General features: G+C 49.2%; 1 protein-coding gene across 2 annotated transcripts; it reads right to left on the bottom strand.

Moving 5' to 3' along the window:
- Positions 1-1,959: 1,959 nt before the first annotated feature.
- LOC125639127 (acyl-CoA (8-3)-desaturase) lies at positions 1,960-23,189 on the bottom strand. Of its 2 annotated transcripts, XM_048855667.2 has the most exons (12): positions 22,911-23,186; positions 15,164-15,274; positions 14,380-14,577; positions 13,175-13,276; positions 12,834-12,962; positions 9,286-9,346; positions 8,508-8,584; positions 6,982-7,079; positions 6,539-6,635; positions 5,889-5,968; positions 5,123-5,248; positions 1,960-4,392 (listed from the first exon to the last, which is right to left on the bottom strand). In XM_048855667.2, the coding sequence occupies exons 1-12, from the start codon at positions 23,118-23,120 to the stop codon at positions 4,341-4,343; spliced, it is 1,341 nt and encodes a 446-aa protein (XP_048711624.1). In that variant the 5' UTR covers positions 23,121-23,186; the 3' UTR covers positions 1,960-4,340. The 2 variants fall into 2 exon arrangements, with proteins under 2 accessions (XP_048711624.1, XP_048711625.1); XM_048855668.2 differs by lacking the exon at positions 5,889-5,968 and having other exon boundaries at positions 22,911-23,189.
- Positions 23,190-27,533: the final 4,344 nt, after the last annotated feature.

Consider the following 27,533-nt stretch of genomic DNA (forward strand, 5'->3'; position numbering starts at 1 on the left):
GGACAGCACCCAGCCTGGAAGATGTTCACAGGTGTGTGATATTACACTGCATATTCTTTATGGAAATATGCTTATGATATGAATATGGCATAACTGAGATATACTTTCTGCAAGATGGCTCATGTAACTTATCATTGGAAAGGTTGTGATTTACTGAATGTGACTATCCAATTTGTATGCATGCACCATTTCTGTACCTAAAGTTAGGCATATGGACTAGGTAACAATTACAACTGGGTGTGTATTGGGAAGACACCCACAAGACAACAGGCCATCAGATTTGACGAGCCATTAGGAAAAAACAACAAGACTGTGAAGATACTAATCTCTCTCCTTTCTGGGAGGCGTCCTGGGACATAGCTCTGACGCTACCAGGTCAGGTGGTCCCATCACCTGATACAAAGTACCACCTTGGACACTGCTGGCATTTTTCCTCTGTAGGGAGATGGGAATCAAACAAAGGATTCTTGTCTCATGTAAATCTTATTTAAGGGTGGGGAGAAAGGCAAATGGGACACTCCTCCATGGCCTACCCAAGAAGAAGGACTGCTGAAAGTACCTGAAGGGACAAAGGAACCAACCTGAAAGGAAAGCCAGGGGACAGTCCAGACTGAGACAGGGGTCCAGTCTGTAAGAAGAAATAACTAGAACTCTGAGCTACAGAAACTCTCCATCCTGCCTAATTCAACATTTAGGGTGAGAAATTACATTCTGTAACCTGTTTCTTTAATGAATCAAGCTTCATTTGTGTGTTTTGTTTTATTTGCTTAGTAATCTGCTTTGTTCTGTTGGCTATCCCTTTAACCACTTAAAAATCTGCCTTTTAGAGTTAATAAATTTGTTTTGTTTGTAACATTATCCAGTTTGTGCAATTCATATCTGGGGGGCAGGGGAGGGGGGAGAGAGAAGCTGTGCATATCTTTCTTCACATTGAGGAAGAGGGCGAATTTTTATGAGCTTGCACTGTGCAGATTCTTCTATACAGCACAAGACAATATACCTTTGGTCTGTACTCCAAGGAAGGTGGGCAACTGAGTGCTGGGACAAGTCTCTTAAACTCAGTCTTCCCAGAACTGATCTCAGTGTCTGTGTCTTTCTGCAGCTGGGTGAGACCCTGCCTGTGTGTGTGCTAGAGGAGGCTTAAGAGCCTGGCTCAGCAAGACAGGTTATAGGGGGCCCATTCTGGCAGAACAGGCAGGCTCAGTGATATCTCAGCACATCAGGTGGCATCTTGAAGGGGAGCAACCCATCACAAGGTGAAATGTAATTCTGTCCTGAAGTGATTTAAGGTGGGAAGAGAGCCTCCCCTGGGTATACTGCCCAATGGACGAGAGAACTCCCTTCACAGATGTGTGAGGATTCTTCCAGATCCTGAGAACCTGGACAGAGAGTAGATGATCAGGGTAGAGCAGCCACAGACACTGCTGCTGCACCATGGACAAATAGTTGTTCCCCTAAAGATTCCTTTGACTTGATGGATTCTATTTTAGTCTTTATAGGTTCATATTCTGCCCCCACCTCCAGATTATCTCAGCACCTACCAGGCACGCATTCAGCAATGTGACTAAATTCTGTCAGGTGTGATCTGTTTTCCCCCTCATCCTCACCCCAGGGGGAGAATGGTGTGTAGAGTTTTGTTCTGGTAGGGTGCGTTGGTTTGTGTAAAATGTACCTGCTGCTCTGTGTTTATGCTAGTGATGGCCAGGTTGAAGAAGTGCACCTTGAACTTGGAGCAGAAGGTGGCAAGGTTTGTGATGGTCCTTAGCTCCTGCAGGAGGTTATTCCACAGTTGCAGACCAGCCCTCAGAAAGCCATGTTTCCTGCATAGATGAGATTTACTCTTATGATGGAAGGGATTGCGGAAGGTAGGGGGTTTCCTTACTAATCCCCCACATGGGGGAAAGTGATGGGAAAGAAAAGGGACAAAATAGGAGAAAACAACCACAGGAGCCCAGAGGATTTCTTTTAAATTTACACTCTTTATTCAACACTCCGGACCTATGATTTAATGGCAATTTAACTATTTCCATTAAACAAAAATGAATTCTCATCCCAGCCATTGTCGAGGGTGAGGTGACACCGCCCACTTCACAGGCCCTCCAATCTTTTGGATGGTGGCCAGAGAGGGGAAGTTACATTTCTTTCCCAGTCCCCTTTAGATACTATGGCCATGTCTACACTAGGAGTGCTTTGCTGGCATAATGACACACAGCAGTATACTCTCCTGGCAAAGCTTGCCATGTGTGGATACAGCTATACCAACAAAACTGTGCTTTGTAATGGCATAGCTTATTCCAGTCCCACCCTCCTCCCGCAGGCAAAACCAGCTATCTACGGAAGAGCAGTTTTGTTGGTATAGCTGTGTCTGCACTAGGGGCTTTGCCGGCACAGTTGTGCTGGTCAGAGGTCACCCCGCTTCTCGCCCCTGACACAGCTGTGCCAGCAGAAGTCTGTGCTGTATTCATGGCCTGAATCAGCTATTACCATAGTTGGGAAAAGTTGTCACAATGTTGTCTGGCTGCAGGAGCTACCACGGGAGCGAGGGGAGGGCAGGGAAGATGGGGAGAGTCCTTGCGTCACACTTGTCCATTTAAGAACTCCAGAGAGAGAAGGAAAGAGGCTGGACCCAAAACTTGGAGAGGGGAGGCTCAAACACAAAGAAATGATGGGGGCAGGCAGGGTGCGAGCGATCAAACTGCAACCTTTAGAAAGGTCACGCGAGATGCTACATCTGCTTTGGCAGTTGGGCTGTTTGGCCTTGTAGGTAGCGTCGGCAAAGGCCGTAAGGCTAATTAATACTCTGGCAGAGTTACAGTGAAGCGCATACCCCTTCAGAGCATGTCTTGGAGGCACATTACCTAATAGGGTACGTCTACACTGCAATCAGAGACCCACGGCATGGGTCTTGCAGGGAGGGTCTTGGAGCCTGGGCTCTCGCCTGAGCCCGAACCCCTATACTGCTATTTTTAGCCCCACAGCCCAAGCCCCCCCGCACCCAAGTCAGCTGACTCAGTGCTGTGGGTTTTTTACTGCAGTGTAGACATACAGACCCATAGAGAACCAGAGGCACAACATGCCGGCCTGTGTTTGTGCGCCCACAATGCATGTCCCCCACTGCCCTCTGCTGGCTGGAATGTTAGACATGTTCAAGTGGAGTCCTGAACCCTGATGCCTCCACAGTGGAAGAAGATTTGCCTGTAGCTCACATGGGAGCATCCTGTGCTTTTGATGCAAAAAATCCTGAGTTCTCTCCCTATTTACAAAGTCCTCAGTAGCCAAAGGGTGCAGTATAATAAGTGTACACTCCCAAGGAGCCATGGATTGGTTATACAGTCTTCTTCTTCCTCATCTAAACTGCTGGGGGCACCATGGCAGCCAATCTGGGGGGACTAGAGGTTCCACTTGCATTAACGTCTATCTTTTTAGCGTATCAGTAACTGGTCCATCAACTTTTTCACTTTTAGAGTATGGCACTGTGGAAGCTATTCAGGCCATCTCCAGCAGAAGTTGCAATATGATAATTAACCCAGAGATCCAGGGGCTCACCGTCCTACCTCTAAAAAAAAAACCAAAACACTCAAGGCATATATGTAGCAGCACTCTCATTGGACACAGCATGCCAAGCCCCCCACATCTAGGAAACAGCTCTTGCATCCCACCTGTGCCTGCTCTGTGGTTTGGTCTCTCTCTTCTCACACTCATCCCTACGAAGTAGTCTAAGCCCTTGCCTGGTGGTTTGGCCTTTCTTCTCTACCCCACGCCCCCAAGGTCTGGACACTTGGTTTACCATTCTTAAATTCACAAGGATGTTTAACAACGTAGCCCCTACACAGGTTCTTCTCTTTCCCACACTTACATTTCTCCTTATTTCTCCCTCTTCCCACCACCTCAACTTCTACCTTCAGTGATCTCAGCCTGTCCCAGCTTCCTTGATTCTTTCACATGGGGAAGGAGCAGAGTAGGGGTTAGATACCAAGCTGCCAGGCATCTCAGAAATATTTATGTTAGATAAAAGGTTTCTCTCCTACAGACACAGCAAGTGAAATGCCACCAGACAGAAGGGCGTTAATTCCCAGACCTACAAGCTGCTCCTCCTTCCCGGCAAGTGGTCTCCTCCATTCTGATCCTCTCTATTATTCAGTACCAAAAAAGGAGGAGTAGGAGAAGCATGAGAAGGACTAAGAACAAACATCTTAGAAAGCCCCCACACTCATTACTGGAATTAAGCTTGCCCAGCTCCACACCCCTGGCTCAGCCAGCTCTCTGTCCAGTGTCTTCATGGTGACCATCGTGGGAGGCAGCGAGGGTGGGGGAATACCTCTGTTTGGAGCTGCTGCTGCTTATTTATGTAGATAGGCATCGAGCCAGAGCTCCCCCGAATCCTTCAGAGAGCTGCAGGGATAGAGAGAGGGAGGCGGATTAGTTTAGAAACAAATGATGAAATGTGGCAGCACAGTGAGAGTAAAGATCAATAAAGCAAATTTGAGAAGGGGGGGCTGATGAAATCTAGTGTAATATTCAAATCCCTTGTATGGAACACATCAGGGAGATACTCAAAGACACAGTGATTCAGGCTACCGATCCTGGGAAAGACACAGGACAAGTCCCTATGGAGTCACGAGAGACGGCTGTATGATCCGAGGGTTAAAGCAAACAACCCAACAGGAGACAAAAAGGAAGGAAGCAAGCAAAGGAGAAGACATGGTTAGGTAAGGTTTCAAGGCTATAAAAAATACAAAGAAGGAATGAATGAGGCTTGGGACAGACCTGACTAGGAGACCCCACCCCGACATAATTCTACAGTGACAGCAATGGAGGCACCTGAGATGGGAGAAGAGGCTGCTGGCGGAGTGTTTTCCATCAGAGCGTCCACACTAGCTATCTGCAACTGACTGAAACCAGTGGCTAGATCTAAAAGGATCCATATCCATATCCCACTTTCAGTCCCATGAACCATCCAATCCTATTTCTATTGCATCTCTTCTGTTCCAGCTGCGGCCCTCCCACCCCACGTCCCTAGTGGACCTGCCCTCCCACAACGGGCACTGTCTTCCCACAAGGCCCAGCGTCCCCATCTTGTCAACGGCTATTGCACAACATTTTTACATTGACTGACACCTACTGCACAATGTCGCCAAAGGCAGTGAGTAGGGGCTTGCTCTGGTACTCGATGCCGTGCTTGGCACACAGGGACTTCACCAGGGGGGCCACCTTCCAGTAGTTGTGTCGAGGCATTGTGGGGAAAAGGCTGTGGAGAGAGAAGGGGGCTGATTCCATGAGATCGCATAGACTTTAAGGCCAGAAGGGACCATCAGGATCATCTAGTCTGACCTCCTGCGCAACGCAGGCCACAGAACCTCACCCCACCCCACCTCACTACTGTAATAGACCCATAACCTCTGGCTGAGTTACTGAAGTCTTCAAATCATAATTTAAAGACTTCAGATTACAGAGAATCCACCATTTACACTAGTTGAAACCTGCCAGAGAGCTGGTCTCTCATTTAGTGCTTCACAGGCTTCCTGCCTCCCCTCAAGGAGCCAACCTCACAGGTAGCTTATTCTCACTTTGAATCTGGAATCAATTAGTGCCCTATAGTGTTCCCTTCTCACTATATTCAGTGCCTGTACTCACTGATACCCCATGCGGTTCCCATTCTATCTCCCTCAATGGGTGTAGTCACTGATGCCCCAGAGAGTTCCTGCCTTTCCATCTGGTGCCCAATACAGTTTCCACTCCTCCTCCATGTCTTGTGCCCCATAGATTTCCTGCCCTTTCCTTTGTGCCTGTTTTCTCTGATGCCGCACAGGCTCCCTTGCCCTCCCCTGGTGCCCATAGTGACTGGTGTTCCTTAGGATTCCTTCTCTCATCCCTGCACCCATACTCACTGGTGTTCAATCTGGAAGTTCAGGTGCCCACTAAACCAGTCATTGAACAGAGACTGATGAACATTACACGTTGCCTGGAGCTGGGGGAGGAAGGGGAGCAGTGAGTGTTGTTCCATGAATGCTCATCTCTCATTTGCCTGGACAGCAGGATAACCTGGTGCCACCCTCTCATCCTCACTCTCCTCTAGACTGAACAGACTAATCTGAGGACGGGGATGACAGCTCTTATTCCTGAGGACAGTGAGACCAGGCCTGGGCATTCTGGGATATGGGATCAGAGTCCTAACCAATACGGAGCTGGTCTCACCAGCAGGATTAGGCCAAATCTGCCCTGACTCTCCTCTGTGGAGGCCTCCTCACCCTTACAGAAATGGGCACAGGGTCAAGATACAAGAAGAAGGAAGGACATAGGAGCGTCTTGCACTGGGAGAGCTCCATGCAAAACCCCAGATCACCTGCAGTCACCATGTCACCCCCAATGAGTGCAGACTCCAACCCTATTACCACGAATTTCAGAGTGCTCACAATGCCTTTCCCTACTGAACCCTGTAACCCTCTACGGGCTCCCTGCTGACGCCTAGCATCTATAGCAAAGTGCCATCTGGTCTGGAATTTACACCCACAGCTCCCGGGGACGGAGACGGTCATACCTGAGTAGAGAACCAGTCCACATTCTTATCGTAATCGATGTGCATGGGGATGTGGTTCATTTGCGTCACCCAGACAAACCAGTTACTCTCTATGAGCCTGTGGAGACAAACACACACAAAGCAGTCACTCACCACATGCCCACCTAAGCCTATGAGAGCCAAGGAACTCTTCCTGGGCCAAAGCAGTTACTGCTTGATGAAACTTCTCCCATGGATTCCAACCAACCGGACAGCAAAAGGCCCACACAGGTGATGACACCACAGGGAAAATAATCTCCCCTGTCAGGTCACAGAAAGTCACAATGGGCAGAAGATTAGGGGGCAGTTAGGAAAAGAAGAGATGGGCAGGTTGGCTAGAGGACTAGAGAAGGGCAGAGCAGAGGGATTGATAAGAAACAGTTATGAGCTGAAGCAACCATAGGGGGTAGTAGGGTGAGTGATACCTGACCAGAAGAAAGAGCCCCAGGAGCCCTTTCACCCCCAGTAATGGCAAGTAGGTGAGGAAGAATCGGATGTAGAAGGTCAGCATCCAGGCCAGGTCCTGTCAGAGAGGAGACAGAGAGAAACCTGCATCGAGGCTGTAGATTACAGCCCTTGCCCACTGCCCTGCACTGGCAGCCCCCGAAACCACCACTATAATTCACAGTCTTTATCTCCCTCCCCTCCCCTAGCATGCGCCATCTGAAATGCAGCCCTGAAGACATCCACCCCTCCTTACTGCCCATATGCTTTAGCTCCACTTCGCTCCCTGGCACGTAATCAGCCTGACCTGGGCCATGTGCCAAAAGAAGGCGCACCCTGAAGGGCCATCTCTCGCTCACCTCCGATGCTAGGATGGGCAGCGAGGGCAGAAAGGAGAGACTCGGGAAGTGGAAGGGGAAAGCAGCAGCAGCTATAGACAGCTTTGTTCTGCCTCATTTCCCTCCCACCATTCCTTGTTCCTCTGCACTTTTCTGCGGGCTTTTCTCTGGTACTTATTCTCTTTCCTGCAATAATCCTCTCTCAGTTGCTTCTCTCCCCAGTCAAGACCCCCTTGCACCTAAATCTCAGGTGAGAGCTCTTCCTTTTCTGCATTTGCCTCCCAACCCCCATTATCCCTCCTCGTCCCAGCATACCCCCCTACCATGCTCCTGAAACACACACACACCCATATTCTCCTTTGCCCGGTCCACTCTGTGCTGCTGGAGGACTGGGTTATAGGCCATTTGGGAAACCCGAACAGTGTAAAGGGGGGATAAAAAGAGAGCTTCTGGGGGCAGGGAGAAGTGGCTGATGAGGCCGGATCTCTGCTACAGGAACCTAGCGCTGCTCTGGGTGCTCTCTCATGCTGGGCTGTAGAGCAGGAGCCTGGGGGCCCCACCACTGAAACTGGGTGGGGGAATTAGGAGAAAGGGGCCTTCCCCCCAAAAGAGAAAAATCTATTTTTTTTTAAATGTATGTGTCCCAGGCAGATGAGGCACTGAATTTCATTCTCAGCCCCTCTCATTTCTATTGCTTTCCTTCCCGCTCCCCTCAGCTTTCAATGGTTTTCCCCCTCAGGCAGCCACAGAAGGGTAAGCACTGTCTCCCTTCCTGCCCCAAACCAGCCACTGGTTTGATGTGACATTTGATGGTCAGGCTCCATAGAGCTGCACCAACCCCACAACATGAGGGGAAGGCCCCAGAAACCCTTGCTGACTGACCACCATCGGTGCACAGCAGCAGAGCCCAGATAACTCCCTTTGTTACCACAGTTCTCACAGACTGAGAAGCACATGCATTAGGGGGAAGACACCCGCTCTCCTCTTCTGTCAAAGGATGAGGCACCAGTCATACACCCATCCACTGTGTCACAGTGAGACATGGTGACCAGCCACTCCACACTCAGGACTCCTCCCTCTGACTTTTCAGTCCCAGCTCCTCACACTGAACCTTACTCAGAAAACTAGGGGGAGGCACCGCAGGATCTGGCAAAATTGGACATACTCACCACCCACTGTCTGCGCTGCACTGCAAAGTAGAATATGTACCACTGGAAGTAGAGGGGCACCAGGGCTGGGGGTCCAACTAGAGAAGAGAAAAGAAGAATGCAGAGACATGAAGCAGGTAATCATATTCCAAAGGAATTAATTCGGAGGGTTCTGGTGATTCATAGAATATTAGGGTTGGAAGGGATCTCAGGAGGTCATCTAGTCCAACCCCCTGCTCAAAGCAGGACAAACACCAACTAAATCATCCCAGCCAGGGCTTTGTCAAGCTGGGCCTTAATAACCTCTAAGGATGGAGATTCCACCACCTCCCTAAGTAACCCATTTCAGGGCTTCACCACTCTCCTAGTGAAAAAGTTTTTCCTAATATCCAACCTAGACCTCCCCCACTGCAACTGGAGACAATTGCTCCTTGTTCTGTCATCTTCCACCACTGAGAACTGTCAAGCTCCATCCTCTTTGGAACCCCCCTTCAGGTAGTTGAAGGCTGCTATCAAATCCCCCCTCACTCTTCTCTTCTGCAGACTAAATAAGCCCAGTTCCCTCAGCCTCTTCTCGTAAGTCATGCGCCCCAGCCTCCTAATCATTTTCGTTGCCCTCTGCTGGACTCTCTCCAATTTGTCCACATCCTTTCTGTAGTGGGGGGGTCCCAAAACTGGATGCAATACTCCAGATGTGGCCTCACCAGTGCCGAATAGAGGGGAATAATCACTTCCCTCGATCTGCTGGCAATGCTCCTACTAATGATTGCTGGTACTGCATGGGAGTAGAGATACTCACTTATGAAGAAGTACTTATGCTGATGGTTGTAAGGCATGAACTTCTTCTTCTTCATCCCGAGCTGTGAAAGGAAAAGGGATCACGGCAGGTTACCTGGGCTACAGAGACACTTATACAAGTACTTCGATCACCCTCCCTCAGAGGGAGGCTCAAAAATCCCCTACCAACTCCATCAGGAGAAATGTCTGCATAAATACCTTCCAGAGACAGGCATTAACAGGAACCCGCCAGCCGTCTCTTCATACCTGGGTCCCCCACAGCACTACTTCACCCTATTTTATATCTTCTAAAGGGACCCCTCCCCACTGCCTCTGATGCACAACTGCCCAGGCTAGGCCCTTGAAATGTGAATTCTGACCTGCACAACAAGCTGTTCCCCAGTAGGGGGAGCTGGAACCACTTCACAAATGTGACTCCATTTATTACTATGACCACGACCAAGGTTTTGTCTCATCACAAGTCCTCTCAAGAGACCATTGAGCTGATAAGAGCCACACAGACCAATAGTGGTACTCTACTGAATAATACACCCAACAGCAGGCCATATGCTCAGGTTTCTCTGTGCTCTCAGGGTTAACTCACACCAGCCTGTTAACCAAGAGGAGAAGAAAGCGAAGTTGGGAAACAACCCACACCCAAACCTCTCCAAGATCCTGACCATCACCCAATCCATATCCTTCAATTCAGAGACAGTGGGGCTCAGAAAACAGGAATGCTCTGATGGGTACGCTAAGTTGTTAATGTGTGCAGTGTTGTTGCAGCCATGTGGGTCCCAGGATATTAGAGAGACAAGATGGGCGAGATAATATCTTTTAGTGGACCAGCTTCTGTTGATGAAAGAGATACGCTTTTGAGCTACAAAGGGACCTGAAGAAGAGCTCTGGTGTAGCTCAAAAGCTTCTCTCTTTCAACAACAGAAGTTGGTCCAATAAAAGATATTACCTTACCCACCTTGTCTCTCTCAGTTAGTAAGACAGATCTGTAGCAGGCCCTGATTAGAGCTGTCACCTTTGTAGAGAAGGGATGGACGGTCCTACTCTGCTCTACCCTGCCTCCACTGAAAGAATGAAAATCAGCAAAATGGCTCCATGTGGATGATACTAATCCAGAAAGCTCCCTTCACTCTGGCATGCACAAAAGGTCCCATCACATGGTCACAAGAGAGTGCTTATCACCTGGTTAATACAGATAAGCCAACAGACTGAACAGTAACTGAATTTTGCCTTCAGTAATGCTCTGGAATGAACAAGAGAGCAGCAGGGTCCTGGATCTGGGATGGATTCATCTTCACCTCCAACAATACTCACGTGAGTAGTCCTGTTGAAGCCAATGGGACTACTCATGTGCATAAAATTAAGCACATGCCGGACTGCGGCCTTACTCCCCACTGTAACTTGCTATTGGTTGCAGAAGCTGGCAATATCTAGGCAGGCTGCCTTCTAGAACAGTTGCTTAATACAGTTCCTAGAACTGGAAAAATGCATGTGGTACAAAGCATAATTCACATGCTATGCAAAAATACAGAAACCAAAATAAAACACAATGCTATTAATATACGTGGCAGTGTTTAGAACACCCACCCATATCAGCCTCCAAAGCAGAGACAGATAACCACCTAGACTGTAGCTCATCTCCATGGAAACAAGGATGAATAGATTTTCCTATCTTGGAGACACCTGATTTTCAGTGCCCTATGTACAGATAAGTGAGACCATATCACCGCCATCGTCAAACAACTCCACTAGCTCCCCATAAGCCAGGGGTGGGCAAACTTTTTGGCCCGAGGGCCACAACTGGGTATGGAAATTGTATGGCAGGCCATGAATGCTCACAAAATTGGGGGTTGGGGTGCGGGAGGAAATGAGGACTCCAGCTGGGGGTGCAAGTTCTGGGGTGGGGCTGAGTGGTTGGGAATGCAGGAGGGTGCTCCGGGCTGGGACCGAGGGGTTCGGAGGGCGGGAAGGGAATTAGGGCTTGAGCAGGAGGTTGGGGTGTGGGAGGGGGTCAGGGCTGCAGGCTCCAGGGGGCATTTACCTCAAGCAGCTCCCAGAAGCAGCAGCATATCCCCCCTCCAGCTCCTACGCGGAGGCGCGGCCAGGCAGCTCTGCATGCTGCCCTGTCCGCAGGCACTGCCTCAGCAGCTCCCATCAGCCGTGGTTCCCGGGCAATGGGAGCTGCGGGGGCCACACTTGGGGTGGGGGCAGCATGCAGATCCCCCTGGCTGCCCCTACGCGTAGGAGCCAGAGGGAGGACATGCCGCTGTTTCCAGGAGCCAGGCGGAGTGGGGCAAACCCCAATCCCGCTCCCTGGCGGGAGCTCGAGGGCCAGATTAAAACATCTGCAGGGCCGGATGCGGCCCTCGGGCCGTAGTTTGCCCACCCCTGTCATAAGCACAATCACAGAATCATAGAAACGTAAGGCTGGAAGTAACTTGGACAGGTCATCTAGTCCAGCCCCTCACACTAATGCAGGATCAAGTGTACCTAGACCATCCCCAACAGGTGTTTGCCTAACCTGTTCTTAAAAACCTCCAATGATGGAGATTCCACAACCTTCTTGGGTAATCTGTTCCAGTGCTTAACTATAAAGTTTTTCCTAATATCTAACTTAAATCTCCCTTGCTGCAAACTAAGCTGATTACTTCTTGTCCTAGCCTTGGAGGACATGGCGAACAATTAATCGCTGTCCTCTTTATAACAGCCCTTAAAACATTTGAAGACTTATGTTCCCCCTTAGCCTTCTCTTCTTTAGACTCCACATGCCCAGGGTTTTTTTTAACCTTTTGTCAGTTTTTCTAAACCTCATATAATTTTTGTTGCTCTGCTCTGGACTCTCTCCAATTTGTCTACATCTTTCTCAAAGTGTGGTGCCTAGATCAGGACACAATACTCCACTTGAGGCCTCACCGGTGCCGAGCAGAGTGAAAGACTTACTTCACAAGTCTTCCATATGACACTCCTGGTAATACATCCCAAAATGAATCACTAATCACAAATCAATCTTTAACACATTCTAAAACATAGCCAAAAAAGCAACTTTTAATGAAGTTTAACTGTATGGAAAGTTTAAAGAAGTTGTAACAAGCTGTTTGGAGCTGGGGAAGACAAAGTAATGTTAAATATAAGACAACATTTCAAATCTGGGTAATTTTTATACTGATTCAAAAGCAGTTTAATGAACTTTCTCTTTGTTACTCTGAAACCTGACTAAAGCTGGACATTTTCAGGCTAAACCAATTTTCCAAGTCAAAGTTATACCAGGACAAAAAAATAATGGAAACTGGTTGCAACCACAGCTACAGGGAGGTTACTGCCACTCCATGATCTCTCACTTCCTCGTCCTCTCTCTCAGGAAACTGGATTTTAAGCAAGAGGTCCGTCCCTCCCAACTCCTTCCCAGAATGCCTGAAATACAGAGGCAGCCCAGCTGTTCTGCAGCTCTGTATCATAGTGTTCTCCCCAACTTTATGCTGCTTCCTGACTTTGGATCTTTTTAATGTTGCATCGTTCCAGTGACCCAACCTGCCCCCAGACATCCCTCAGACTCACCTCCACAGACAGTGTCTTTCCCAAAGCAAAAAATAAGGGGTGCATGTTAACATCAGGGTCCTTGCGGAAACAGTTGGGTTTGGCATGGTGCTGGAAGTGCAGATGATTCCACCAGCTGGCCGGTGCACCCTGCAGGAACAAATGTGACCAGAGGATTCAAACATCAATGCTGTCAAAAATAAGTCAACTCCTCCATCACTTATTCACCCATTCCCCAGAGCTGCACCACATTCCCCTCCCTGTCAAGATTAGGGAACAAGATCCTTCTTGAACCCATGGGGCTCCCTTGCTCATGAGTCCTGTTGAAACTCTGGCGATTGATCTCAGCACTGAACACTTACTTTCAGATGGCCAATCACAAACTTGTGAACCAAGTGGTTCCATTTGGATTTGCTGAACACCGAGAGATGCCCGAAATCATGCTGGAGCCACCCAGCCTGGGCCTGGAAAACAAAAGGAATCACTGAGAAAAAAGCCAGAGTTTAGTGAGCTTCTGCAACAGTGTTCATTCTCCACACATACAGTCATAGGAACAACACTCCTGCTCTCCTGACTGTTGACCTCAAGCAGGGGAGAGCCCCCTGTACTGGTCACAAGGAGATATTTCCATTCTCTACACACAGTCCCAAACATCACTCCCTCACTATACTGCCACTAGACTCCAGCCCAGACCGGGTGAGGTTACAGAGCGCTGGAGAGTTGTTTATGTGGAGAAGGAGGGGCCAGGAAGAAAAGGCTACGGAACTAAGAATCAGGGCATTTATTCTCTTCAAACTGGTCGGAGCACCGTAACAAAGTAGCCTTTGATGAGAAGCCTGCCTCCTCCCAGTGTTTGCAATTCCAGAGGGACCACCTGGGCAGAGGAGGAACAGCTGGGGCTTTCAGAGCTGCTATGTCCTCAGCTCCAGTGCATTGTGTGTTCCCATGGGAGCACAAGGAGGGCATGGCTACTGCCTAGTGTCTCTCAAAGTTCATACAAAACAGAGCAGAGTACAGCCTTGTTTCCACTGTAGCAAGAAGTCCGGGACCAATGACGCGCTCTAGCAGACTATGGGGAGGAGATACGTAGGATACCAGTTCTAACTCCGCTCACTCAAAAAGCACGCATCAAGGGGCTGCGTTCCCCCCTCCCGCCCCCCAGACCCTGGGAAGGAGGGGGCTGGAATTCTCGTGAGCCTGCCACATCCAGAGCTTCTGCTGTATTTCCAACAGCTCCTCCTCCTAAGAGAGGCTGAGTCTAAAATAGCTGGGAGCTTCCCACAACCATTGCTCCTCCCTTCCAGCTCCTTCTGTTAAGACACGCAAGGAATGGAGAAGCTGTGAGCTCTCCACGTCCGGAACTCTTCACAGTATCTCCTGCTGGGAGAGACCAGAAATGGAGTCGCATTCAGCTCCCCACCCCCAGCATTCCTGAAGCATTTTCAAGTTTATCTTTCCTTGGCTCACTAAGTAAAAGAGCATCAGAGGTACTGACAGAAGCACCCAGGGATATGATGTCATTGGTCCCGAGTTTGTGGAAGTACAGGATGATCCCTAAGCAGTATACCTGGACGGTGCCTAGCAGCAATGCAGAGAAAAGGAAAGGCAGCAAGGATGACCCAAAGTACCAGATGGTGAGCCAGGCGGCAGCATCCAGCAGCAGAATGTGCAGGAGAAGCAGGAAGAAGAAGAGGTGGTTGGGGTTGAGGAGTCCCATCCTCTCGACGGTGGTGCGCAGCTCCCGGAAGTCCTCTACCAGCAATTTCTGCAGGGAGACCCAACATTCAGCACTCTCCCATGGGTGTGCAGGACAGCAGCCTCGGGAGCCCTGGGAACTCCAGAGGGGTCACTGCAGCAGGAGTGGAAAGCTGGAGTTCCCTCCGAGGCAGTAGCTGTGACATCAGGGAAAGTATACAGCTCACATGCTATGACGCTTGGGCAGGTGAAGGGTCTCTGTGACACCGGGGAGAGCCTGTGGCTGACTGGATCTGCCCTTCTCATTCCCACCCTCAGGTGAGGGTCACTAGGACACCAAAGGAATCCCCTGGTCCGTAAGAGCTGCCCTCTCCCGTCTGCGTCCCTGTATCACTGAGGGGAGCCTGCAGCTAACATGTTCTGCTCCCCGCCTGATGAGTGTTGCAGTAACACAGGAGGGAACCTGTGACCAACAGGCCCTGTTTTTCTAGCTGGTATTGCCGGACACCAAGCGGAAGCCTCAAACAGGCATGATTCTAAGATGGCCATGTGATTTACCATTTACTGGAAGTCCTGGTTGCCAGTAAATGAGCGATATCAGCACATCCCCACTGCTGCCGCAATCCATCCCAACATCCGTCTTTTACGACACTCACGTTTTTGCTGGGCTCAAAGCTGGGTTGCTCCGGTGCCAGTTCCCCAATCAACAGCGAGTTCATGTACTTTCTCACCAGAGCCTTGTCAAGGTGGAATGCCCTGAAGGGATCCTGAAATACAGACAAGAGGATCGGGTGAGATAAATCACACACTGGGGCAGGGGAGCAGACAAGATGCTTCGTGAACATCCCCAGTCTAGCAGAAAGTAATCCAGTGGTGGAGCTACTGGACCCTTCTTCTTTCCCTGCCCAACAGCGATCTCTTCAAAGCCAGAACAGACAGCTTGCAGTAGGAGCTCTCTGCCACTTTCTAGCTAGATATTTCTAATGCATGTCATCATGGTATCTGGGCCCTCTTCCTCCCTACCTCTGAATCAGAAATCTTTCCTTTCCTGTCCAACCCATAACATGCCTCCTTGACTCCATTCTCTTCTACCTCCTGTTTCCTCTCATTTCTCTCCTTTTGTGCAACGCTAGCCATTCCCTCTCCTGGCTCCAACCCCTCCACTTTCAAAATATAAACTTATATGCCCTCTTCTGCACTCCACCTGGTTCTCTAACACCCCATTTCCCTCTCTCCTTTGCCTCTAACCATTCCAAGCAATGGTTTATTCCCATTCCCTCCATTTCCCACACTTCCAGCTGGGCTAAGGGCAGGCAGCAAAGCTTATGCTGCAGTCGCTCCCCCTGATCACAGGAACTGCTGCGACATCTCCAATGGGCATTGCTAGTTTCGATGCTCTGCACTCTCCCTACTGGACTAATCAGCATGGTCCATCCACCGCAAAGGGCTGGAGGCAGAGTACTGCCTCGTTGACCTGCAGAATGGGTGCACAAGAGCTAGAGGAGAAACAGGCTGGGGACTGGGGCAACTGGAGGGTAGGGACAGGATGGGCTGGCTGAATTGAAAAGGTTAATCAGTTAAAGGAGGAGGGTTGGGGAGGTTCCCCCAATTTTACCCCAGGTTCTGCCACTCACTGCAAACAAAACCCCCAGGCTCTTCCCCACTGACAATCTCCCACAGGAACATCTCACAGCTTCCCTGTTTACTACTGCTCCCACTCCCGCTGCCTTTGGTTTCCTCAGATGCCTCCCCCACCATTACTGAGCAGTCTGTGTAATAAGCTCCTGACTCCTCCAACACCTTTGCACTGCTGCTTGGGAGAGCCCTGCAAGGGAAATCAGTGACTTCTTGTCACTTGGGAAAATCGTCAATCACTTAGCAGATCTATGTTCCCTCTGCCCTCTCTGGGAAAGCGTGGCCCCAACCAAGCAAGTCAGGGTTTATATACCCGTATCACTATAGTAACAGTCCAACTTGCTTTAGATTCCAAACCCACTGGAGGGGGCGCACATGTTAGTTTGGTGCCTCACCCCCATTAAAAGTCTCCCGCTTTGTTTGATGTTACATTTCCTCTCCCCGTGTCTGTCCAAGCACTGAAGTTACAGTCTTCCCAGGACTAAGTTTGCTTTCTCTTTTCAAGGGAATCCCTGCCCCCACTCCTGGTTTTCTTTGTTTCCAGTACATTGCTCAGCACTGCACGTGCCCACATGGCATTGTGTTCTTTTGCAAAGTGCTGGCCCTTTAAATGGCACCTAGCCAGGAACAAACAGTTTTCAAATGTGGCTGATGCAGCCATTTCCAGCTCAGCCTTGTTGTATTTAATCAGGAAGGGGAGAGGGCATCCGCTCAGCCCAGGCTTACCTCAACAGGGGAGAGGGAGAGAGGTATTTCCATCTCTGTTCTCCTATTGGAAGAGGGAGAATAAGGGGGTGGTGCATGGGCAGGCCAGGCGCCGGTGGTACCGCAAGTTCAGACCAATCACTACAATGGTGGTTGTACAACCTGGCAGTAAAGTCTCAAGGGAGAGGGGGTAGGGGATTGTGATGGGGCTTTAATGCACCTTCTGAGAATCATGGTAAAGAGGCAGCAAGCCACACATTTAAAGGGGAAGTGCTTTGCCTTTGCTTTTGTTTTTTCTAGGAGTCTGATTTTGGATTTCCAGTATAGAAATATCCAAAAAAGCTGGAATTCACTCCAGCTCAGCAAAAAGAACAGGAGGACTTGTGGCACCTTAGAAACTAACACATTTATTAGAGCATGAGCTTTCGTGGGCTACAGCTCACTTCATCGGATGCATAGAATGGAACATATAGTAAGATAGATAGATACACATACAGATAAGTTGGAAGTTACCATAAAAAACTGTGAGAGGCTAATTAGTTAAGATGAGCTATTATCAGCAGGAGAAAAAAAAACTTCTGTAGTGATCATCAAGATGGCCCATTTAGACAGTTGACAAGAAGGTGTGAGGATACTTAACTTAAGGAAATAGATTCAATATGTGTAATGACCCAGCCACTCCCAGTCTTTATTTAAACCCAAGTTAATGGTAACTAGTTTGCATATTAATTCAAGCTCAGCAGTTTCTCCTTGGAGTCTGTTTTTGAAGCTTTTCTGTTGCAAAATTGCCACCCTTAAATCTTTTACTGAGTGGCCAGAGAGGTAGAAGTGTTCTCCTACTGGTTTTTGAATGTTATGATTCCTGATGTCAGATTTGTGTCCATTTATTCTTTTGCATAGAGACTGTCCGGTTTGGCCAACGTACATGGCAGAGGGGCATTGCTGGCACATGATGGCATATATCACATTGGTAGATGTGCAGGTGAACGAGCCCCTGATGGTGTGGCTGATGTGATTAGGTCCTATGATGGTGTCACTTGAATAAATATGTGGACAGGGTTCGCACCGGGCTTTGTTGCAAGGAAAGGTTCCTGGGTTAGTGTTTTTGTTTTGTGGTGTGTAGTTGCTGGTGAGTATTTGCTTCAGGTTGGGGGGCTGTCTCTAAGCCAGGACTGGTCTGTCTCCCAAGATCTGTGAGAGTGAGGGATCATTTTTCAAGATAGGTTGTAAATCTTTGATGATGCGCTAGAGAGGTTTTATTTGGGGGCTGAAGGTGACAGCTAGTGGCGTTCTGTTATTTTCTTTGTTAGGCCTGTCCTGTAGTAGGTGACTTCTGTTTTTTCACTTCAGCAGGTGGGTATTGTAGTTTTCAGAATGCTTGATAGAGATCTTGCAGGTTAGTCTCTAAGGTGCCACAAGTACTCCTGTTCTTTTTGCAGATACAGACTAATACGGCTGCTACTCAAACTCCAGCTCAGCTACTTCAGAGGTGAGCAATTCTGTTTCACCCCGTTGTAGATACTCTCTGAAGATCAGAAAGCGTAACACTTGTTGTGTGTCACAGTTTGGGACAACTGCTCCCATATTCCCTCCATATGGTTCAGCAAGGGCATCCCACTCTAGGCTTCTGGCTCCTCAGCCTTGCCTCTCTTGAGTGGAAACCTGCTTCTCTCTCCCTTCTGAACAGGTATTTCCAGGCTGAACAGTTCCCTACCTACACTGTGTTATTCCCCAGCAAGGCGGACTGCCTCAACAGGCCAGGGTCTGTGCTTTGTTTTCTCTTCAGAGACTAATAACAGGGCAATTGCCAACAGTTATGAGTTACCACACAGCTCTTTCTAAGCAAGCACTTTAATTCTTAAGGGCAAAGCATTACAGAGAGAACATATTTTAAAACAATAGAAGAACCTACAAGCAGGATAATATGCTTGCCAGAGATCACCCCAATTCCAACATGGGCTCTGGGAGGTTAACAGTCCTTCAGACCCCTCCCAGCAGTTGGCCAATGGTTTCAGGTTTATAACACCCTTTCCTCAGAACAAGAACCCAAGTTTTAGGGCCTCAGTGGACCAAAGACCTCCCAACCCTCTCCTAAGGATTGGGAACCCCCTTGGATAAGAGGGCCTGGCCATTTGCTGGATCAGAAAGAAGCTCCAAGTCAGTTTTAACTCAGGCTATTTAACCATAAGTCCTTTCTTTGTTTGTTGAGCTCTGGAGAATCCAGTTTATGCGAACCTCATCAGGGAGGGGTGCTTCTCTGGAGATGTTATAACCTGAACACCTTTGACTAATCATCCCTCCCTGCTTTTCTCAGTTCCTGGAGGAGCTGTATTTACTCTTCCTGGGAAAATACATATAATACACAATGATATATATACCACTCATTTAATACAATGGACTCCAAAGATATTAAACACAATTCAATAACATAAGATTTAACTCAGTTCAATAAGGTTTGTGAAGGCTATTGCAGGATATTATCATATCTGTCACAGTTTGTTCCCCGGGTCTGTTAATACCAGATAGCACATAAATCCAACACTAGGTGCCTATGACCCTTATGACTGACCCATTTCTCAGACACTCCTTCACTGGAACAGTGCTTAAAATGGATGGAATTGTCATGATCTTGTGGAGGTTGTGAAGGTCTGCACACTGCCTTAGGCTGCTGGTTATGCCCATATTGTGCAGCCCTAGAAGACACTGGGTCCCAAATTCTATTCCTACCCCGGTCAGTGTCTGGGATTAAAAGGGACGTAATGAAATTGAAATGTCGTCAATCACAATAAGTTAAGAGTAGTTTCAGGTACTATGTCTGCCCCTGAGTCCATGTGCCAAACTTTGTGGTTTACAACCACAACATCCTAATTTTTTAAAAAGTTTCTCTCTCCCCATGTGTAAAAGACTCAGGCAGCCAACAGAGAGAAACTGACTACACAGGGAAAGAGTAAACGTGATCTGACTACCCAGGTAGGTGCTACCAAATAAGTACATTTTTCCAGTCCTAGTAATCTTAGTTATTGTTTCTTGTAAAAGTAGCAAAGAAAACATTTTCGGACAGCAGAGTGATTTTTAGGTTGACAGTATCCTTTAATAATATTCTGCAATTATATAGCTCTTTGCAAACACTGGGCTAGATTTTCAAAGGTAGAGGAATATAATGGTGCACACACATTTGCACGTTTAATTTACTCAGGTAAATACTTGATGTGTACCTTATATGCACAAGTCAAGTATTTGTATATGCAGTATATGCAGATGTGGCCTGACTGTCCGTGTATGAATGCACATGTGCAAGAGTGCACACCTAACCTTGAAAATTGGGCACATTATGGAGATTGCATTTGAAAATCTTCCAGTGTTGCCTTAGATAGTTTTACCTCCTGTGAACAGCTGTTTATACCCACCACAATATCTGGTGCTTAGTACAGACAATACAGTAGAACCTCAGAGTTACGAACAGCTCAGCAATGGAGGTTGTTCGTAACTCTGAAATGTTCATAACTCTCAATAAAATGTTATGGTTCTTCCAAAAGTTTACAACTGAACATTGATTTAACACAGCTTTGAAACTTTACTATGCAGAAGAAAAATGCTGCTTTCCCCTTGTTTTTTCAGTAGTTTACATTTAACACAGTACTTTAATGTATTTGCTGTTTGTTTGTTTGTTTTTTGTCTCCGCTGCTGCCTTATTGTGTACTTCTGGTTCCAAATAAGGCGTGTGGTCGACTGGTCAGTTCGTAACTCTGGTGTTCATAACTCTGAGCTTCTACTGTACCTAATAACACTGAAAATACTGATCTTACCTAAAACAATTGACAAGTGATGTGCTCTTACACTATGTCTGTAGTTATGAAGTACTAGGTATTTTTCATTATCTCCTTTTTATAGATGAGGAAACTGCAGCTGAGAAAGGTTAAGACCCAAGCCCTGACCCAAGGCCCTTAGAGAGGTTAAGACCCAAGGCCCTGACCATGCAAGCACTTACCTCAATGGGACTACTCAGCTGAATAAAATTAAATGCGCAGAAGTGTTTACAGGTTCAGAGTCATCATTTTCAAAAGTGTTCACTAATTTTGTATGCCTAATTTGAAGACAACTTAAACAGATGGATACCAGTAGGCACCCTCAGTCAAAAATGTTGGCCTTAACCTTTCTAAGCCTGAGTTTCCAAACATGTAAAATGTAATATCCACATGTGGCTGTGCAGATTTTAAATTCAGTATTTTTTTGGGTTGTTCTCTCTGGCAGAAGTTCTCATTGCCACTTCTCAGGTCCAGAGAGTTAAATTGAATTATTTGGGCTGGGCATGTTGTAGTCTACTGGATCAGGAATGGAGCAGGCAATTAAAATTGCTTTGAGTTTTCTCATATCTCACAGCAAAAAAACGGTCTTCTGAAATCTTTACAAACTTCACAGTTTGTGGGTCTACAAAAACCACACAAAGTGAACTAGTGAAAAATCTTACGCGTGAAAATCTTTTTACCACTTTCACCCAGCCCAAGTCCCTACCCTCTGCTGTCAGCTGCCCCGATTGAGATGTCTTGGGACAGCTGACAGTTGGGGTGCACACAGCCAGGGCGTACATGCAAAAATACGTACCATGCTTTAACAAAGTAGCCATTTATGTGCTGGCCAGTAAACCCCAGAAACCATATGTGGAGTGGACAGACAAGTGATCTCATGAAGCATAATGGGCATAAGTCAGCTTGTGCATGTTTAAAGTGAAAGCTCAGCAGCGCAGGGATTTTGGTCTCTGTCTAGCATAAGTTACCTAAATACCAAGTACATCTACACTGCTATATAAAAAATAAATCAGAATTAAAATCCAGGAAAGCAGATGCACTTTAGAGACCCAGTACACCAAAGCGGTTAAGCAAGTGCTTAAATTTTAAGTGTGTGAGCAAACCCATTGATTTCATGCTTAAAGATAAGCATATGCTTAAGTGCTTTACTAGATTGGGGCCTAAGTGAGGGAGCTGAGGAGAATACTGACAGCAATACCCTTGTAAGGCTAAACAAGAAAACCCCATCTCTCCCAATTATTTCTTCCCTGCTGAATCTACATGTTCAGCAACATGCTACCAGGACTCTTGACCAGGACTTTTCTGGGTGGGGCCTTCCCTTCACCTTTCATATCAACCTCCAGCTAGATGATATATGGTAAACTTACAAGTCCAATGCTAAACATGCTGTGATCTGCTTTTTACCTCAGACCGCAGCTTCAAAATCTCTGATTCATAATCAGAATTACACAATAAGTCAAGCTACCACTTCAACAGAGGTAAGCAGATCCCACTACTTATCTCCCTCTCCCCATTAGGGCATCCCCTTGCCACCAGTGGGGCACACGTTCTACACAACCTGCCCTTTCTTCTTCGTCTTACTACAGACTTTCCGGATCCCCATCGCCATACAGCTGCTCCAGAGAGCCCCTTCCCCAGACTCTCAGTCAGGTACATAGGAGAACTTGGACCACATAGTCATCCTGCTGGCCTTTACCGGGATCTCTGTGTGGGGACTAGTGCTGCTCACAGAACGGTGGAGGTATCACATCACCTGCACAGGGCTTCAGAGGGCAGGTGGCCCTTGGGGACTGGCCTAACTCAGGTGTTCCGCCATCTGTGCCCCATACACACGCCATGCTGCGCCTTCCTCCCCTGGGTTGCTCCCTCCGTTCCTCTCATTTCCTGGCACTGCCTCTGGATACAGCCCTTTGATTTTTCCAACATACAGCCCTCCACCCCCACTACAGGGAATAAAATCCCTGCAGTTGAATCCTTTCTTGCCCTCTCCCCCTCACATAACATTTAGCTGGTGCCTAGTACCACCCCTCCCGTTAGCTCGCCCCCCAGGCTCTGCCACCTCCCATCCCCGCTGCCCCTGCTGCTCTCCCCAACCTGTGCCACACACTCCTCCCCAGGGCGCGCAGACTCCGCAAAGCAGGGCACAGCCTCAGTGCGACCCCCAATCAGCGTCCGCGATGACCCGCCTGCCCCAGCCTCAGGGCGGGGCTCAGCGCGGCCCGGGGAAGAAAGGGGACCCGCCAGCCCCGGCCCTCACCGTGGCGTCTTGCCCGGCGTAGTGACTGATGACTCGGGCGCCCCCCGGGTGCCGCCGGTAGAACTGGCTGATGTCATAGACCTTCCTGTCGATCACCAGCCACCGCTCCTGCTGCGGGTGCCCCCGGCCCGCGCGGAGCCCGATCTCCTCCCAGGTGAAGCGCCGCGGGGAGGAGCCCGCCGGCTCCGGCTCCGGCTCCGGCTCCTCCATCCCCGCCTGCTGCTGCCGCCGAGCTCAGCCCGGCTCTGCCACTTCAGCCGCCCCCCAGTTCTCCGCCGGAGCGCGAGCGGCGCAGCCCAGCCCCCGGGACACGCCCCCTCGGAGCTCATTGGCTAGCTCGCTCCTCCAGCCCCGCCCATTAGAGAGCGCATTGGGTCATCTCTTCCCTAACCCCGCCCCCACCACCGCCCCGCCGAGAGCTCATTGGCTGCATTCCGGCACATTGGAGCCGATCGTGCAAAGGGCGGCAATGTCATTGGTTCTTGAGTCACTCCGGCCCACACTTGGGTGATCTTTGCCATTTTATTGGCTTATTTTCTTGTCAATCATCCCAGACACCCACTCCCATGCTCTCCACGTCTCTGCTGTGAAGGGAGCCCCCTGGGTTTTAATGTTACTCGTCCCCTGAGGCTGCCAGCGGGGGCGGGGGGGAGAAAGGGGGCGTGTCCTGCCCCAGGGATAGCTCAGGGGTTTGAGCACTGGCCTGCTAAACCCAGGGTTGTGAGTTCAGCCCTTGAGGGGGCCATTGGGGATCTGGGGCAGAAATTGGGGATTGGCCCTGCTTTGAGCAGGGGGTTGGACTAGATGACCTCCTGAGGTCCCTTCCAACCCTGAGATTCTATGATTCTTCACGGGACGCAGTTCTTAAGCAATCCAGCCCCAATAGCTCTGGATTCCTCTTTTTAATTCTTCCCACTCCTCCTTCCTGCCCCCTCTTAAAAACCAGGGGATTTAGCAACATCAGCCCGGCATTGGTCCCATCGTAAGGTTTGGATTTCGAGCTCACTAGAGTCAGGGTACAACTGACCTTCCCTCGCCCACTGCCACAGAAGCTTCTGACACCCAACATCCTGACCAGCCGAGTCCTTTGGATGGGCATCAATCCAGTGTTCTGCGCCTGTTTGAGCATCGAAGCCAGAGAAAGGGGATAGCTCTCACCCAGGTGCCACCCTGTCAACCTCTCCCTCCCCCCTGGGGGGGCTGAGAATGGGAACTGGAGTGTCACTTCTGCTTGCCTCTAAAGGCCGCCAAATGGCAGAAGAAATGGATGATTCCCCAACTCCCCTGCTCCTTGTCTACATCCTTCTTTGGGCTTCATTCAGCCAGTTGCTTCCCATGCTGCATTTCAGGACAAAAGCACATAGCTACTTCTGCAGGGTTTACAGAGATGTGACGGAAGATCCAGCTGGGTTTGGTAACAGTCAGGCGGTGTGGGGAAAGCAGAGGAGAGCAAGTGAGTGAACATGATACCCAGGTTGTGAGCACAGGGTATGGGGAGGAGGACAGCAGGGGATAGTGAACAATGTTAAAGAAGATAAAATGGTGAACAGAGATGGGACATCAGCTACTAGCGATCAGAGATGAACAGTGGGTGGCATGATGAGGTGGAGAGAGGCACCGAGGAAGATGACCCTAGATCACTGGTCAACCAACTGGGAAAGGGAGAAGAAGTGAAGGGCCACGCCATCAGATGAGGCAGCAGCCTAGAAACTGAAGACACCCAGGATAAGTATGGGAGGAGGAAGGAAAGCTGGGGAGCCAGGCTGTCAACAGGGGAGCAACAAGGGAGGAAGACCCAGGCCCACTTTGGCACTTGACCAGAGCTGTCATAACTGTGGAGTTCTTCCCTACTAGAATGACAGAGCGGTGGCTGGGCCAAATTTGAGTGGTGTTGCGACCCCATGCACCAGGTTGCAACACTACTCAAATTTGAGGTGGCTAGGCAGGTAACACCCTCCTCAGCCGCCCCCCGCTCCCTCCCACACACACACACACACATCCTCTCTCTCTCTCTCCCTCTCTCTCTCTCTCTCTCTCAGTTTTCTGTTGATGGCTTCTCTTTTTCTATTCATGGGGCTGCAAAGTAACTAAGACCACCTGAGCTGTTGCCACTGCCTCTTATCTAAATTAATACTGTACTTAAATAGCAAACCTACATCCCTCTTCTGCTTTGGGAGGGGACTGTGGCAGTTGTGAGTAGGGTGACCAGATGTCCCGATTTTATAGGGACAGTACCGATATTTGGGGCTTTGTCTGATATTGGCACCTATTACCCCCCACCCCTGTCCCGATTTGTCACACTTTCTGTCTGGTCACCTTAGTTGTGAGGGATGTTAACTTCTTCAGCACCAGCAGAGACTAGTCCTCTGTATGAACCCTCATTGCTGATTTCCAAATTCCCCTTCCTTCATACTTTCAGCTCTGAGCTCTGCTCAGAACATGGACCCAGATTCTCTCCTCAGAGATATTTAGATGCCTAACTCCCACTGAAATCAATTGGAATTAGGTTTCTAAATATATGTGAGGATCTGGGCCTTAGTGTTTAATTAACCATAGGAAGCTGGGGTCACTGGAGTAGATCGTTTGGTCCTTTTAGTACTGTATCTTAGACTCCTACCAACTGAGGTCAGGGACGGATTAAGGCAGGGGCTTTAGGGGCTGCAACCCGGGGCCCCAGCTCAAGGGGGGCCCGCAAAAATAAATAACAGGCAGTGATCTCCAGGGTGCTCAGGCTGCCTTCCCTGGCCCCATGCAGCTCCCAGATGCAGCTGACTGCTGGTACATCTTTGCAGCCCCTGGTGTGTGTGGGGGGGGAGGCGGTGCCCAGTCCCTGCAGCTGCGGGGGCAGTGCTGACGGGCACGGGCAGCGCATGGAGACATGCTGTCCCCCTCCCCGCAGGGCTGCGCAGAGATGTGCCAGCAGCCCACCGCTTCCGGGAGCAGCATGGGTCTATGGCAGGCAGGCAGCCTGCCTGAGCCCTGCTGCGAGACCAGCTGGGAGTCACCTGTGGTAAGTACCTCCCAACCGGAGCCTGCACCCCGTACCCCCTTCTGCATGCCAATCCCCTGCCCCAGGTCAGAACCCCCTCCTGCACCAAACTCCCTCCCAGACCCCGCACCCCCTCCTGCACCCCAATCCCCTGCCCCAGGTCAGAACCCCCTCCTGCACCAAACTCCCTCCCAGACCCCGCACCCCATACTGCACCCCAATCCCCTGCCCCAGGTCAGAACCCCCTCCTGCACCAACCTCCCTCCCAGACCCCGCACCCCATACTGCACCCCAATCCCCTGCCCCAGGTCAGAACCCCCTCCTGCACCAAACTCCCTCCCAGACCCCGCACCCCATACTGCACCCCAATCCCCTGCCCCAGCCCCCTCCTATCACAAACTCCCTCCCAGGAAAAAGACTTGCATACAGTGGCCCCACAAAATCTAAAAGTCTTGGGTCCACAGGAGAGTTAATCCGGCCCTGACTCAAATCTATCTAGCCTGGAATTCTACACCCTTTGGGCTTCTGTATTCTGCCTCTGGCAGTAACCATATCTAATGATTCGGACCAAAAGACAACTCCATCATAATGTACATGCAGTGCCATGCATGAAGGAAAAGCTTCTTTCCTGACCTCTGTGCCAATCAAATGTTGCCTCATAGCTTTTGATTTGACCACCTCTGTTAACAAATAGTTGTTAATAAAATTTACCAGCTCCTTTCTAAATCCAGCCACAGTATTTAAACTGGTGATCTCCTGCAACAGTGAAATTCCATAGGCTGATCACCCACAGTGTGAAGGAGCATTTATTGTAAATTTAGGTGACATTACATTTCATGGAGTGGCCCTATCACATTATGGGCTAAACATTATGGGGGAATGACCAGCTTTCATGGTCTTAAATCCGTGTTTCAACAAAAACCCCTCTATCTCTTCTCTTTAGTAGACTAAACCTTTGAAAAGCTGAATCATGGGAATTTATGGATGTTCAAGAAATGAACCCCACTGGATATGAATCTCTCCACTTTTCTGTGGTCCCACATGTGGGTCTGTGAAGGCTGAGGCCCAGTGAAATACAGACACTCCCAATGCCCTCCCCCCCGAGGACTGGAGGGAGCGTTGTGTAGGTTTCTATGTTGTTAAAAATCCCTTTCACGAAGTATAAAATGCTTGTCATCTACGGCTACTTTGGATTACAAGAGCCGCTCAAAAAGAGAGGCATTTCATGGAGACTACACAATTCATCCAGCTCTGAGCAGGGAAATGTTTGGTGGCCAGCTACAGATTGCAGACTTCATAACAAACTACAGTATGTCAAGAGCGGTAGATCTTCCTGCACTTGCCATACGCAGCGTCTCAAAGGGCCTCACACAGGCAAGAATGAGACCTTTGTGATGGAGGCTGCATGAGAAAAACCAGTTGCCAGTGCCATTACACACTCACTAGCATCCTACATCCAGCTGTGACCATCTGCATTAGCAGAGAGTTCATCTCTGGTGAAAGGCAGTTAGCAGGGAAATACGATAGGAGAGCAGGTCGCTCAACAGCCTCTACTTTTCCAGCAACATTTTTAACTCTCCCTGTCTCTGTCCAGTTGTCCTTCCCCCTCTTCTCTCAAATGTCCATTTTTATGA

Source organism: Caretta caretta, chromosome 6 (genome assembly GCF_965140235.1).
Source record: "Caretta caretta isolate rCarCar2 chromosome 6, rCarCar1.hap1, whole genome shotgun sequence".
In the NCBI taxonomy this organism is placed as follows: Eukaryota; Metazoa; Chordata; order Testudines; family Cheloniidae; genus Caretta; species Caretta caretta.